Source organism: Lissotriton helveticus, chromosome 4_1 (assembly GCF_964261635.1).
Source record: "Lissotriton helveticus chromosome 4_1, aLisHel1.1, whole genome shotgun sequence".
In the NCBI taxonomy this organism is placed as follows: Eukaryota; Metazoa; Chordata; class Amphibia; order Caudata; family Salamandridae; genus Lissotriton; species Lissotriton helveticus.
In genome coordinates this window covers 154,670,719-154,687,288 of record NC_136063.1, presented here as the reverse complement: position 1 = coordinate 154,687,288, position 16,570 = coordinate 154,670,719, and the positions used below count along the sequence as shown (strand labels likewise).

At 41.9% G+C, this 16,570-nt stretch overlaps 1 protein-coding gene across 1 annotated transcript in view; it reads right to left on the bottom strand.

Annotated features, from left to right (window-relative positions):
* LOC144828451 (uncharacterized) overlaps nucleotides 1-11,792 on the bottom strand; it is a 32,285-nt gene extending 20,493 nt beyond the window's left edge. The window contains exons 1-3 of the mRNA XM_078686627.1: nucleotides 11,655-11,792; nucleotides 7,666-7,942; nucleotides 7,195-7,364 (exon numbers count right to left, since the gene is read on the bottom strand). Of these exons, the coding sequence (XP_078542753.1) occupies nucleotides 7,195-7,306 (112 nt within the window). The 5' untranslated portion in view covers nucleotides 7,307-7,364; nucleotides 7,666-7,942; nucleotides 11,655-11,792. The remainder of the gene's footprint in view (nucleotides 1-7,194; nucleotides 7,365-7,665; nucleotides 7,943-11,654) is intronic.
* Nucleotides 11,793-16,570: the final 4,778 nt, after the last annotated feature.

Sequence of the window (16,570 nt, the reverse complement as noted above, 5' to 3'; positions counted from 1 at the left end):
TGATATGCAGGCCATAACCCTGTTTTTATGCTCCAAGGAACCTTTCCACTACCTGGTGATACATATCGCCCTCTCACAACATTAAGCATGGGAACCCAACATCACACTTGGTGCAGAGTAGAAATATTGCAGCAAAAATATCGTGGGACAGAAATATAGCCGCAAAAATATCGTGGGGAAGAAATATCGACAAAAAAATATAGTTGACAAGAATATAGACTGACAGGTAAGTAATATCGATTACATAAATATCTTTGTAATAAATATCATTTACAAAAATATAGTTTACAAAAATTTCGATTTATTGATAATTGTATGTATTTTTGTGTTTTTAATGAGAATTGTTTGTCATGTTATCATATGTTTTAGAGTTTTACTAGTTATTAATTTATTTTAAGTTTAATTCTGCATTTTTACTTCCGTAGCAGGTTGTGGGTTTATAGGGGAATAGGGTGTGAAGTAATTTAATTTTATAAAATGTATTGAATAATTAATGTGTTAATTGATTAATTAATAATAGTTTAATAATTAGTTGTTAATTGATTTCAATTAGTCAATGAATATATAATTATGTTGATTGCTTAATTAATTTTAGGTGTGTGTTGTGGTGTTTATATGTGTAAATTGTGTGAAGGGTGGTAAGTAATTAACTTTTTTTTATTGATTTATTATTAAATATTTTAAAACTAATTACCATTAATTAATTAGTCATTATTAATTGTAATTGTGTAATTAATTTTAGGTGTGTGTTTTGATGTTAATATGTGTACAGGGTGTGAAAGGTGGTAAGTAATTAATTTTACATTGATTAATTATTAAATAATAATAAATTAATATTAATTAATTAATTAGTAATTATTATCTTTGTTAATAATAATATATTTAAATCGATATATTAATGATGTTAACATTGGAAATTAATTTAATAAAAATGTTGATTTTTTTTTATTGTTTTGGGATCCAGTGCTTTCTCTACTGTTGCACTCACTGGAGTGGGAATAGTAATTTTTACCCCTACGCTATCCAGCACTTTCCCTACTGTTGCACTCATTGGAGTGGGAATAGTAATTTTAACCTCTACACTATCCAGCGCTTTCCCAACTGCTGCACTCACTGGAGTGGGAATAGTAATTTTTACCCCTTCGCTATCCACCTTTTTAACTACTAATGTTTTTATTTTGTTATTAAATGTATGTATTTTTTTAAATAGTTTAATGTGTTAATTAAATATAGAATATTATATTTTAAATTATTTATATATGTGTTTATTTTATTTTTGTATAATTAAAAAAGTTTATAAATTCAATAAAGATAATAGTTAATAAAATGTCTGTATGTAAATATATGTATATGTACACTTTTTTGTGTTTATATTTAATAAATTACGTTTATTTGTTATAATTATTTTAACTATATATTAAATGTAATTTATTTTTTATATTAATATTATTTAAATAATTTATTTCAATTTATGCTATTTTTTAAAGTCGATATTTTTTACATCTATATAGGAGGGATATGGCCCACTTAGCCACTCTCCCCCTTACCGTAGCCGGCAGAGCCGCACTATTCAAGATTGTGAGATTTCTCTACACCCTGCAGAACTAACCCCACCCCACCCTCCCTTCTTTTTTCTGCACACTACAAGCAGAGGTAACAAGCTTCCTTTAACATGGGGACCTACCACGTATCTCTTCCGTAAATGTGTGTTACACGCCTACGAGGGCAGTTTGGGGTTCTCTGATCTCCAATTATATTACTGGCCACCCACCTTCTCCTCATCACCGACTGGTTCTTCGCTGACCACCAGGATCCCGCCATCACGGCGGACCTCATGAAAATAAAACCCCAATGTACCCTTAATCTACTCTACTTCTTTAATGGACCTGGGAGATGGACTTTGCAATTACCTAAGTGAATGTGTTTTTAAATCCAGGGGTGCCCTGAGAAACAGTATATGATATAGGGAGACAGGATATCCTACTATGAATCTATCCTATCCATGGGATGCGCTTTCTGATGTATACCTTTCTCCTGCTAAAGATAGTGGCATCGCAACGCTCGACTCAATACAGCTTTATGGTTACTTGATTTGCTTTTCCTGATTATGTTCTCTAAACAGATAAATATATATAAACAAAAGACCACCTGCCCTGGAACCTAGAACATCAATGTGCCCTGTGAGGAAGAAGAGAGTGTTAGAGGGAGCAAGGTCAAGTGGAGAATCCTGGTGGGGGTCTCCTTTAAGATTCTTTTGGCAGTACAGCAGACCAGTTTGGCCCTGTAAGCACACTGTCTGTAGGACTGTGAGCCGAGGCCTGAAAACCTGACCTTTTCAGGTTACAACAGCGGGCGAACATATTTACATTAGAAATAGTCCACCGGTTGTTTGATATTTTTTACAGTATTATTGATTTTATCTACGCAGACTTTTCTACAGAGTGATATCCAACCGTTTGTTCCTGATGAATGCCATACATACATTAGTAGGATATGAGAATGTCAAGTACATGTAGACCTGAGTATCACAACTAGGTGAAGTCATATCACCCCAATCATTTTTTGTATATTCCTTGGGGAGACTTATTTAATAATGTACTCCACCACAAGGAATGTTTAATCTTCACCCTATTCACACCACACTCTGATATTCTCACCCACATCTGGTGTGAGGAGCCCTATGATGAAGCAGACCACCTAGGGGTTGGTAAGGCTTCCCGTACTTAAAACAAACAACTTTGTTGTGGATCAGAAAACATGGGTTTTTGATCAAACCTATGAGATAGGTCCCCCTTGCCTGGATGCATTCATTGTGTGTGTTGGTGGATTTCATTAGCACGGTGTGAAGAGATGACTTCTGCACCAATCAGCTTGTTGCCCGCATGCAGGGAAGGTCGGCAACCCTCGTATGTCAGAGGAGGGCTGCAGTGAAGTACAACGTGAACGTTTCTGACCGAATGGGTCATCGCCTGCGTGCAGTGTGATTTTGGTGACCCCATATGCCAGATAAGGCTGCTATGAAGAGTATTGCAATGCCGAGTGGACCGTAGTCCATGTGTGGTGGCAAACTGGCAGATTCATATGCCAGAAGGGGCCACCGTGAGGAGACCCGCTGTGCCTATTTGGGTGGAGCCTGTGTACAGAGGAGAGACAGTGACCTTGTGTGCCAGAGGAGGCAACTGGGGCCAACCAAGCAGTGTGACATGCTCAAGATCATCATCAGAGATGAGAGGCAGCTGTTGAGGTGAAGCTAGCGGGCCTACACCTTGACTGATGACTAGCACCAGGACCTTCACATCACCCCCACTAACTATACGAAGAGCAGAACTTACGTGGCTTGGAGGAGAAGCAAACCCCTCTACCGCTGCTGCTGTACAACTACATGTGAGGAACTAGAGGACAACCAATTGCAACCCGTCAGGCCATCAGTGAAATAGTTACCAGAGACATCTGCTGCTCCAGCGCCTGTAGATTGGATTAGACTCAGAGACTCCGAACCTGCTGGTGCAAGAAAGACTGATTTTGGGCCAGTCGGCCTCGGGGGAACATGCCAACTTGTGCTTTTGCACTAGAACACTTATGATTTTAAAACAGTTGGAGTGAGTCGCGGACTAATAGGGGGGGCTTAACTGTTATAATTGACTTGTGTCTTTCCTTGCTCTGCCTGTGTCTTCCCTGTTGCTCAGCTAGTATGAGTCTTAGAATGCCTGATGACCTCATGGAATGTTGGAGTGCCTGGCCTGAGTGTAGAGTGTCAGTTGATGGCAGGCAGGCTGAGTGGCAGGGAGGCGGCTCCTGGTGGGGTTTTATTCCATCTACCTATCTTCTCATAATGAAATTAACCTGGAACTAAGCTTTATTAGAACATTGGAATGTTGGGAGCTCCATTGAAAACAATGGAGTGCTCTGGGCTTATAATGGCTGGTATAAGCCTGGAGCTCCAACATTCCAATGTTTCTTTGTTCACAGCTCTGGCTGTGAACAAAGGCTTCAGGGAGCCGGAGGGGATTCCAATCCCCTCACGCTTCCAAAAGGCTTTGTTTTTTTTGTTAGAACATTCTGTCCTCTAGTGACAGAATGTTCTAATAGCCTTATAGCCCTTCGTAGATGGGCTATACCGCTATTAAAGTCCCTCTCCCTTGTTAAAGGCCCTCGCCTTCGGCTCGGGGCCTTTAACGCTGGAGAGGGTCTTTAATAGCCGGTATAGCCCTCTACGGCGGGCTATAAGGCTATAATAAATCCAACCTATTTTATACACATGGCTGCGGGGACTTTCAATTACCACATTAAAATAAATGGGAAATAACCACTACCGCTAGCTTGAGGGAAGTGGGACTCAACAAAGATCTGTAAATTGGCTTCTTGACATCAACACTGGGTCTCCACGCTAACCCCTTTCCTCTCAAATATTAGGCAATACTACAATACTAGTGAACAATCTAATATCACTAGGGCCTAAAACCATTCTTGCAGACTAGAAATTGACAACCCCGAGCCCCTTTGAGAAATGGTGTAACCTCCTATGCTCCATCAAAGATGCTGACAATGTTCTTCCCTCCAGATTCCGCTCCCCCAACGGGCCCAGGTGACTATGGGATGCCTTAGACAGATACCTACAAGAGAACAAACCACCCCAAGCTTAGACTAGTACACTAGGATCCACTAAGGTTGTCAATCCCCATGTTGCCATATGCGTCTACAACCCACGGCAGCCCCCCTCTTCCCTACTGCACCCTCCCCACTTTTTCCTTTTTTCTTTCTCTACCTCCTTTCTTTTTCTCTTCCTCTCTTCTCGTCTGCCTTTTTTATAGTCTATCTCTCTCTTTCCATGAGCCAACTTTTCTGCCAAGTTACACTGAGTCTGATCCAGGTTTTAAACACACAATACTTGTTACTCCTTATATTACACACTACTCATGGTCTTGACTATATCTTAGAAGGTTTTCAGGCATAACCTTTAACCTGGTCTTTCATGTTGTGCTCCGAATGTACTGTAGCAGGAGTGTATCACATACTGTTGTTACTTATTATGTTTTTTTTTATGAAAGTCAAAATTATGTGAAATAAAAAAATATATGAAGATCTGGCAATGAAGAATATAAATTGTTTTCTAAACACAAAAATAACACTTTTTTAGTGAATTCAAACATATTTATCCAAAATCGAAAGCCTGTATTTGAAGTTAAATTATGAGTATTTTCAGAAACTAGCTAAATGTTTGGAGATGTTATGTTTTGGCTCGTGTATTGGCATTTTCATCATCTATGTAGATACAACTTTTTATAATATCACTACTGCTTTTTTAGGCCTAAGTGGGTAAGCTTGGTATCACTTTCTAATTTATTATCAAAAAGTTTCTTATAAATTGAGCGATGGCACTGCTGTTATCAGCTTGTAATATATATCTCGCTCTCCTATTCTGGCTGTAAATGTACGTTTTATAAAACTTTTGACCTTCGTCCATGATCCTTACAAGTAGGTTATCAGTCAAATGGATACAGGAAAGGCTGAATTTACAGGTAGGAGCGATGGTAGCAAAGACGTGGAATTTACATTGAAGAGAATTGAAATGCTATACGGATTTGGAAAACAAGGTAAGCATTATTTCATGTTCTGCCATTTTTCTAAATCTCTATATCATTTTGATTCTCTTCAGAAATCCTGAAAGTAACTGAAACCTCCAAGAGCAACCAGACCACAGGTTCACACAGTGCCTTTTAATGGAGGGAGCTGAAGAAAGCCATCTCAGAAAAGATTCTCATTATAGTTCCAAATCCGTAAGCATCTCGTGGTTCAATAAAAGCCTTTGCACAAATGTCTCTTTCTTTAAAATCCTTCTCTCAGATCTCGTGTGAGTAAATAAGTCCACAATCTATGTTGTCATTCAGTAAGTACCACTGCTCCAAGATGTAACCCAGCAACAGCAATGCATGTAAAGACAGCCAGACAAAGCAGTGCACAGATCTGAGGCTACAGCATGGAGAGGGTGGACATGATCATAACTTGACATCACTGAACAAGCCGGCATGCAGGACCTGCATGAACACATGGACTGTGCCAGCTGACAGGCTCACAAGACTCAGCTGACAGAAAGACCAAAATGGTGGTGTCATAGTGGCGTGGCTGCTTTCCCTTTAAAAGTGACCAGTTTCTCCAACAACCTACCAAAGCGAAATTTGGATCCTGAATACCTGGGTCTCAAGTAGAAAAAGTTGATAGCAAGACAGGAGATGATCCATGCTGCTATACTCAACAGCGAACATTTACTGAGATGAAAAGTGGGAAGGGACTCCAGTTGCTGCAAAACTAGGCGAATACAAACCTTTGTTCGTAAATGGCACAGTAGGCATCTGGTGAAAGGTGTCCTTTAGTTGTTGATAGAGTGCAAACCAAATGTCCTTGTATCCCTATAGAAATCCTATGTGTTTGATCCGAAAAGGAAGCTCTATCCACATATCAGGCTGACCTCGGTGACCTTGAAGCTATAATATCATTCCACATATCTCTTGAGCAGAGCAGCCGCGGTCCGTACTGGTAAGAGCGGTGAGGCAGTGGGGCCGGGTGAGGGGCGGATTTCCACAGACGACCTGGGCAAATTGATTATTTATTTAATTTTCCCTGGTCATCGTCCATCAAAATCCCCCTTCACCCGGGCCCCCCACCCCACTGCTCTTACCTGTACCGGCTGCGGCTGGAGCAAAGTTGGGTTTTTTGAAAGGTTGGTAAACCTGCCTAATGGAAATGGTCTGCATAACAGAGTCACATCCGAACTGCAAAACTCTCAGGGTACCTGGTGGTTTTCGTCTTACTTCCCATTTCTCCTCATTCTCCCTGGCCTCAGAGCACAGAGGCACTTTCAGTGATTTCATCTTCCTCTACTAAGCATATGGTGCCTTATTATAGACCGCTGCAAAATTGGGCAACAATAACCTCTTTCTTCAAACAGAGAACTGTATTGTTTCTAACCAGCAGAGCAAACATAATGGCTTTCCAGCCACCGCACACATACTAAATGCCCATGGAACCAATGGTGAATGCTGGGTTGCACAACTCTTCCTGGCCTTAGAATTGCAGGTATTTGCTACGTAAGAAGTGACTGCAAAGTAACAGAACCATCTAGGGTGAAAGAGGTCTCATATTGGACACATGACCATGGATGTGAGCGAGCGCCCCCCCTTGACTACCAGTACACACTCGGTAGCTGTAGCTCCAGCTGCGGTGGCAGAACACCGTATACTTCCACTCCGCACAGGGTGAGGTATTCCTTGCGGCCTGTGATGACGACACTAACGTAGCGGCCCACCATCCCTTTGCAGCAGAGCGTAGTTACGGATCCGGCACTTAGGTCAGTTATGGTGCCGCACCTGTAGAACCAGAGAGACAAGCAGAGGAACAGAGTTAGGCAGAACTGATGTCATGGAAGCCCACCCACCAGTATCGAACATAAGGTGCGGTCCGAAGACGAAGATGATGTTTGGGACAATGTATTATGAAGCTTGAGGAAGATCGATTAAGAGTTGCATCACAAATCACCCAATCAAAGAGGAGAGGTATGTTGAGTACCTGCTGAGCAACAAGGTTATGCTAAACACTGTTGGTAAAGCTTCTCCAATATCAGGCTCCCCTTAACTCACTGCAGTCAAGTGCATAATTAGCAGAACTTACACAGGGTTGTTGTTGTTCTTGTTGTCTCCTACACGAACTTCAGCACCTCTGAGTCTCTCAGGGCAGCAGTCGGCTCTGTTCACCACCACGACAGATCCAATTGCCTGACTTTGTCCTAAGTCCAGTCTCCACCATGGATTCAAGTCCCCGTTGGTGGCAGAGCAGTACTTTTCAAAGTAATCCCCATTGCGGTCGGTGTTGAGTGGGTATGACGGCAGCCCGAGGGATGGATACTGGCTGCTTTGTGAAGCTGTTCCTCCCGGTGCCAAATTTTCAGCTAAAAATGAAACGCAAATGAGTAAGTAGAAAATAAGTCGAAACGCTGGCTCAATAGAAAATATCAACTCAAACATATCTACCTGCAGTAACATCGAATGCAAGATATTAGTTTGCACAATATCATCATGGTAGTGGATGTGGTGATAGAATAGTAAATTTACCCTCCTCTATGCATGCTTGCCTTGACAATGTTGTGCAAGCCAATATTTTGAAGCAGGTCAATATATTTGTGATTCACCTATAACCCAAGTCAGCTTTATCAGTGATCTTTGTGGAGATTTACTAAGTTATAGCACAACGCAGCACAGCCACCGAAGCTGTAACGCTGGATAGCTCAGGGCACCGCCATATGTATTAAAATATGGCACTGCTGTTCTCGTCCTCAGACCTGGCTGCCTAGTGCCATGCACATACCTTTGCACTAGCGAAAAGGTGTATGAGTGATGTCTGGCATGGGCTTTGCACTTCAGGGGTACCCTCCCTGTACAAAATACTATGCTTAGACAGACTCTAAAGTATTTCCCACATTATATGCATGCTGTACAGTGCAACACACATGGAATGTGAAAAGTTAGAAGTGAAAACATTTCTCCTTGTTGGCACCTGCCTCGAAGAGGCATTTTTTTTAGCACATTATCCTGTCTATCTTTTTTAGTAGATTGTGTGAGAATGCACATGTACCACTAATGTAATGCTTCCTTCGTGTAAAGAAGTGCACTATCATGTTACTTCTATGGTACATTTCCAGTTTTGCACTGGAAGGTAAAACATTTATCAACCCTATGGACCAGTTTGTTTCTTCTGACTTGCGCCAGTGCAAAGTGTTGCTCCAGTGCAAAGTGTTGATAAAGTTTTCCCTTGATGTTTTAGCCTGTACAATTGTATGCAGATGGTTCCATAAGCACGCTTGATATTTTACCCTCTACAAACTTATGCAATTTGTTCCATTTGAGAACTTAATGATTTACCCTATACATTGAGTCCTATAGGGCAAGGTAGATTTCCAACATATGGAGGAGGTGCTAAACAAACAGAGGAATCAGCTGATGAAATTTGTTCCCATACTATTATATGTGGCCATTTCTTTTTAGGGTGTCAATGGTTTACAGGGTGTATGGCCTGGAATGCTGCAATTACAGGATTACATTTTAAATGTGGTAAAATGTGCTTCTTTGCAGATCACTATTGTGTTTATATGTGCTTGTGCCATGCTGCCATGGTGTGCACTCCACATTCCAGTCTGGATTGATGGTGTTGTCACCAGTCAGGTGCTGCAATGAGCCGGAAGACAGAGGACATTGTTATTGGTGGTGCTGTAGATGAATAAATCTTAATTAAAGCATTACTGATGGTAAGCGTATTACTTTACAGAGTGGTGACAAGTTACAGCACAACCCCGGGAAACCTTCACGCAAAGTCCTTGTTGGATTTTGAAGTTATCTGTATAGATTCCTTAATTCCCGCTATTCATGACTGGTCTAATGGGAGTCACAGAGGTACCGTTTTATGTAGCCCAGGAAAGTCTCCCACTTTATTGTGGGCCGTGGGCTATTGAATTTGTACAAAAATGTGATTTAGGACTTAAAGTTTGCACTTACTGGCCATTGGTGGCACCATAAACATCCTGGCCCTCACGTGCCTCCTGAGCTCGTGAGCTCTCTGTAGGGTGATCAACCATTCGTAAATTTCACGGACTGTCCGTAATTTGGACCTCACGTCTGTTGTCCGTGAGGATCCCTTTTATGGGCCCCTTTTGTCCCTAATTTTGGGCCTTGCAGGGAGCAGAGCTGTTCCCCTGTGAGAGGCTTCAGCTCCCTGATGGGGCTGCCTCACACTCATCCTCGGAGTACAAGAGCAGACCCATCCCGCCCATTGTCATTCTACATGAAGGCTGATTGCCACATACAGAATGACAATGGGCCAGTTTGGGGTGTTACAGCATATGGTGGGCCAGCTCCTGCCACGTTCAAGGGAAGGGCATTCTGTTAGGGTTAGATGGAAGAAACGTACAAAAAAAATTACAAAGTTAAAAAGAAGAGGTTATAGTTCTTACAGTCATCATTTCAGAGCTGAAGCATTTTTATTATTATATAAAACGAAGCCACAGTTGCTGCTTTTTTATTTATTTTATGCATCTAACATCCATTGACAAAGCCAATAGTCATGGCTTGTTGTAGGTCTAATCTAACTGGATGCAATGATAGAAAGAGCAAAATACCAGTTGGACGGCACATTATGCTCAGCACATATTTTTAGCTGAGGTGTTTTAAGTCACCCCCTTAATTACATCAGACACGCTCCTTGGAGAGACCCCAAATTTTCATCCCACTTAAAGCTCTGGAAACAACACCATGTCACAGCCACTTCGCGTCCTGGCCCTGTGCATCATGCATGACTCATGACTTCCAAGTTTTCAGATTGCCTAGGTGCGGGGCAAAGTGACCCCCCCCTTACTTTAGGAACTACAGCGAGGATGAAGTTCTTGATGGGCCTTTTCTGTCTGCACTGGATGGGTGGGTGGATGGGTGGGTGGGTAAAGGGTGGATAGAAGGATGAATGGCTAGGTGAAAGGGGAATGGAGAGAAAAAGGGAGGATGGATGGATGAGTGAAAGCATGGATGGATGATTGACAGAATGGATGGGTAAATGGGTGCATGGATGAGTGAAAAGAAGAATGTAACGATGAATAAGTGAAAGAATGCATACATGAGTGAAAGGGAGGGTGGAGAGCTGGAAGAAAGGATGGATGGATAGATGAGTGAAAGGATGGAAGGATGGGTGAAAGGGTAAATGGTTGGATGGATGAGTGAATAGATGGATGGGTGGAAGAGTGGATGGATGAGTGAAATGATTGGGAGAAAGGGTGGATGGATGGATGAATGAGTGAAAGGGTGGAAGAAGGGATGGATGAGTGAAATGATGGATAGAATAGGTGTGCAAATGGTTGAAAAGGATTGGAAATGGATGGGCACACAGATGGAAGGACAGAATGAATGGTAAAAGACTGAATGATGGATGAAAGAATTAATAGATTACATTTTGAGTGACACCCAACTGCTACTAGAATGTTACCCTAGGAATTGTAAATGTTTGCATGTTTTGTTCAAGGTTGTAGGGAGAGCCTCATGGTGCCATGAGCTGAGCTTGAGATGAATATTGTATTTGTAGCAATAGGTAAGGTGTCAAAAATAAACGAGGTAATGGTGTATAGCCAGTGCCTTCTTTAAGAAAGCTGTACGGAGAAGCACATTTCTGACTTCTGTCAGCTAGTGTAACTTTCTGGAAAGCCCCATAAGCAAAGTCAGATTCCATATTTTATGTTCCACTTGCTGAAACACCCATAACCCGTTCCCTGTAGTGGGTTCATCACAGCAATCCTCCCTTTAGTTCACCTATGTGTGCCTCTTTTCATCTCTCAATAGCACTTAGATATGAGATGCTAGTAACAAAGTGTATCCGAGCACACCTTCCTGACCACTTCTCTCACCAAACATGCCATCTCAGGACCATGAATTATAAACAAAATATCAGACTGAAGAACCCAGTGCAGCAAACATATAAATAGATTATTATCATATGAAATACCACAAAAAGACCTGCACAGTTGCTCAAAGCTACATTCATACCAAAAAACCGTGACGTGCACAATTGTCTCAACCTAATATAAAACTTATTTTGACTTGTACTTAAGTGGTTGTCCATTTACTTACTTTTATACTATAGCACAACTTCCTCTGATGTGCCTGTAAAACGTAACTTTTGTCCTGAATTTTGACCGTCTGTCCTGAATTTGTATCCTCTGTCCTGAATTTTTCCACTTACGTTACTGAATTTGCACCCATTGCCAGTAGGTCACCCTAGCTCTCTGTGACGTGCTAAAGATTATGTCATTCTTCCTGCAACACAGCGTATTGCTGCCCTCACGTTCGCTACGGCTACGTCATTACGCCGCCTACGGGTGAACCGCCATTTCGGATTGTATTTGGTCTAGCTTTTTTCACGCGTCCTGTCATTTCGAAAACTTGTATGTGATGATTTTGCAGCATCCGATGGCACTTTTCTATGAAAGCGCCGCTGCAATTGATTCTCTTCCGCATTTACTTTGCAACTTTGAAAATGTGACCTGTAGGTATTTTTTTGGCATTGGGCACCGTGTTAAATCTACTAAGTCGTAAGTCTAAGTACTTCTACTTTTATTGTGGATATTTGGCAGCGCGTCAAATTTACTCTACTTCCACTCTGTTGCTGGATATTTGGCGCAGCATTTGCACCTTGTGTGTTCCTGAGGGTGAATAGTGGACACTGGTGCCTGCAGTTTCTTGCGCATATCTAGGGTTTTACCTGCAGGGTTAAGAACGTACACTGGTCAGTCTGGCTCAGTGACCTAGTCCCTTTTACCAACATGTGTGCGCATAATTTTTCCCTAGATTCCACAATCTTTCTGACCTGCTGGGGGTGTGCCATGTATGAAATGGGCTGAATGGAAAGCTTTTTTTCCTGAACGATATAGATACATTGGATGAGGGTAAATGTCTGCTGAACAACAAACCCACATATTTTTGCATTACGTTGGTCCGGAAGGTTTGAAGGCTTTTGATCAAATGACTAAGGAGATTGGTGAGGAGGGGGATAGAAATGTTTTTTAATTGTGTCATTGCAGACGTTGATCGTTATTTCTCCCCTAAGGTTTGTATAAGTTTTGTGAGATAGACATTTTTCCATAGGAAACAGACGAAAGTATTAATAACTACGTAGCAGCTCTTGAAACGTTATCCTTTTATTGTAAGGTTGGGTCTCTACGAGAAGATTTAATTAGGGATCGCGTGGTGCTGCATGTGAAGGATTCCTCTATACAAGATAGACTATGGGTAAATGGAGACTCTAATTTACAGCTTATTTCGGCTAGTGTCAGGAAAGCAGAGATGTCCAGTACAAGTGCTAAGGTTGTGCAAACTAGTTCTTGTACCAAACGTGAGGAGTGTATTGATAAGGTGAATAACAAATCCCAACAAAAAAAGGAGGGTTTCAGAGTACAGATATCAAGCAACAAGAAAAGACAAGCATTTGCAATGCAATAGGTCTCGCATTAGGAAAGTTTGAGCTATTGGTACTGTAAATGACATATTTTTTTATTTATGTGTTGGTTTTGAAAATAGCGAAATTAATAGTGCCAATAGTTTTAACTTTTGCAAATGTGGCACCTATAGCATTTGTAAGGCAACTTGTGTTGTATTTACGTGACTTAGATGTATTGATATTACAAATAACAATGGCTTTAATTTTTTTTAATAATTAATAATTGAAAAAAGTTATTGTAATTTATAATGGCAATAGCTTAAACTTTTGTAAATAACTTTTGTGAATTTTATGTTCAGTGTATTTTATTGTAATGAAAATCCAAGAACAGAAGTGAAATATTAACATCTGTTTGTGACATTTGTAATAAAGCTTGAAACATTGAGAGAACATATTTGAACCAGTTGATGTTGAATGGTTGCACAGATTGATGCTGTGGTGGCACTGAGTGATGTTGTGGTGGCGACGAGTGATGCTGTGGCGTTCAGTGATGCTGTGGTGGCGCATAGTGATGTTGTGGTGCCCCAGAGGGATGCTGTGGTGGTGCTGAGTGATGCTGTGGTGGTGCGATAGATAGAGTGAGTGCGATAGATAGATTGAGTGCGATAGATAGATAGAGAGAGGGCGATAGATAGAGTGAGGGCGATAGATAGAGTGAGGGCGATAGATAGAGAGAGGGCGGTAGATAGATAGAGAGAGGGCGATAGATGGAGAGAGGGCGATAGATAGATGGAGAGAGAGCGATAGATAGATGGAGAGAGGGCGATAGATAGATGGAGAGAGGGCGATGGGCGATAGATAAATGGAGTGAGGGCGATAGATAGATGGAGTGAGGGCAATAGATAGATGGAGTGAGGGCGATAGATGGAGTGAGGGCTATAGATGGAGTGAGCATGAGATAGTATGTAAAAGAGAATTACCGGAGTCCTATTGTATGTGCTCCAAAATGCCTTTGTAGATAGGCACTGTGTATCATGTATATGCACATCCACCTCTCAGAGGCACCTAGAGTGCTGTTAATTAGAATATTCAGAGAAGGCTGCTGCTTGCATTCACATGCACATTTATTACATGTAAAAAAATAAAACAAGCTATGCAGTCATCTGACTACTAAAGATGGCATCTGCTGCCCTTGCACTTTATCTGCTGTAATTAGTGTGGCATCTCACCAGACCTGGCCATTGAGCCTTTGAGAGCCCTTCTAAGTGGATTGGGAAGTTTTTTATTGTTGTTTTGTTTTAAAATTCCTGTGATCTAGCTATCCCGGGTTCGATCTGTGCCACTGGGGCAGCTTGCAGTAGAAGAGGCTCCCTGAACTGTATTGAGGTGTTAACACGCAGCACACTCCAGACGACTGCCTTCAAGCAGATCTTATCAAGCCCCTTTCATATTCAGGGAAGCAGACCAATTGGTTCTGAATTTACAAGCTCTAAACAAATGTCCGCTTCCTTTCATCTTGGGAGGGCGGGGTGACGCAGGGGGCAGTGCGAAGCGACGAATAGGGAAGTATGTGACTTATACAACTTCCTCTGAGCTGGCAGCCTTCCAGTGAAGTTACACAAATTAAGCATTGCATAGTTCGGATTGAAAAATAAGTGGATTTACTAAAGGATAAAGGGGAAAGAACTTTAAGGAAAGCGAAGGTTGATTGAAGGCGCTGGCAGCGTCCAGTTGCTCATTAAGGGTTCTCGAGTGACATTTGTAGTGGATTTTGGTGGAAATGGCTACTGTATTAATAACCGACACCCGATTATCATGTTTCAGTATTTGGCTGCAGGAAGTTCTAAATGCATTTTTTTCTTGCCGTGCGAGGCGCGCGCTTTTATCTGAAATACATGTTTAAATTTCCATCAAAAACATACTTTAAAGTGGCTCTGTGTGCACATAAATCTTTTGGCTGCAAATCTCAAAGGAAACGGCTTCTGCAGCATTTAAAATGCTTTTAAACATCCTCGCGTTCCGTTAGTCACCGGTTTATATTAAGCACCAGAGTGCACGTGATGCCTTAATTAAATAGTTGCCAAAGCTACCTTCTGGAGAAGTTCGTGCTATATAAAATTTGTAAATGGAATTTCCATATGCATTAAGGAGGTGAACTTCTCCTGGCAAGAGCCCCGAGAATGTTGGCCCCAGGGACCGAGACTCAAACGTGGCTCCCCTCCGAACGGAGATGCAGGGGCTCTAAAAAGGGTGACAACACTGCGAAGCCTCGTTAACAACTGAATGGTCTTTCACTGACCTTTGAAGTACTTGGGTGCGGCTGCAATCAGACAGTCGCCAGCCCTGGGAGCTGCCTCGGCTCGGGCTAGCACACACAACGGGAGAGAGAGTGGTGGAGATATGGCTCTGACGCGTGCCAGTGCCGATTTTGTCCCTCTTTGTGGAGAAAGTCTGTTACAAACACAAATTACCAAGGGCTTGTGTGTGCCCAAGACTGATATGCGAAATTGTTCCTTTGGGAGCACTTTTATTTATGGTATTGTACACTGTGCGCCCCACATGTATGCAGTGGGGGCTTCCAGATGGGAGAATATGTTCGTGCGGAAAGCAGCATGCAAGACACCAATTTATTTTCATAAAACGTACCTACCTGTTTATGTAAACATGTGCAATAGGCTGTAAACTATGTTGCACTGTTTGTAATGGTAACAAGGAAATATTGCATGAAAAGCTATTATATTTTAATATTATAGTGGAGAAAGAAATATTTTTAGGGAAGTGTTAATCTTGCATTGCACTGAATAGAAATCATTTCCATGCGCGCGCTTTCCGACATGGTTTTGAGGGACTGACTATTCATGTGCCGCAGTTCTTCTGTGCAGTCCGTCTTCAACAAGACTAGTCCGGACTTGTTGCTGGAGACCTCGGAAGGAGGCATCTGTACCCGCAGGGGTCGTTCACTTGACCCTGAGGTGCAGAGCACTGAATGAATTTTAACCTTTGAAGCCGTTCTTGTCAGTGCGCGAGCCTGTCAAGTACAGGGCCCACATCGGCCAATCTCCTCCTGCTCCGTGAATGAGCCATTCCAAGACAATGACTGGAGTCTGATACACCCCCAATTCCAGAGGTCAGGATACATGCAAGCTCTGTAAACAAGAACACAGACCAAAGAGCGCGCATAAAAGTACCTGGCACCGCACAACGTAACCCTGTACTCACAGTGTACAAAATAAAAGTACAAAATAAAAGGATTTAGAACAGAAGCCTCTGCATGGAAGAGTCTTTTCTCTAATCCTAGATACGGACAACCTCAGTACCGAGACTAAGCAGATATCTATCAGGAGAACAAGACACAGTATTAATACAAGTTCACCCCTGAGGAGGAGAGTAATATAACGTCACCCATGAGGAGGAGAGTAATACAAGGTCACCCATGAGGAGGAGTTGGCCCAACCCATGGAGAGTTTCAAAGAGTTTTCCAGCAGATTAGGAACAATCTTAAAAGCATTGTGGGTAAGGAGGGAGCAAGCTTGCATAACTCACAAAAACAAGTTTAAATAGGTTACTGTTTACAAGATAAATCTGTTTCACCAAAGACTCAGTACCCCTG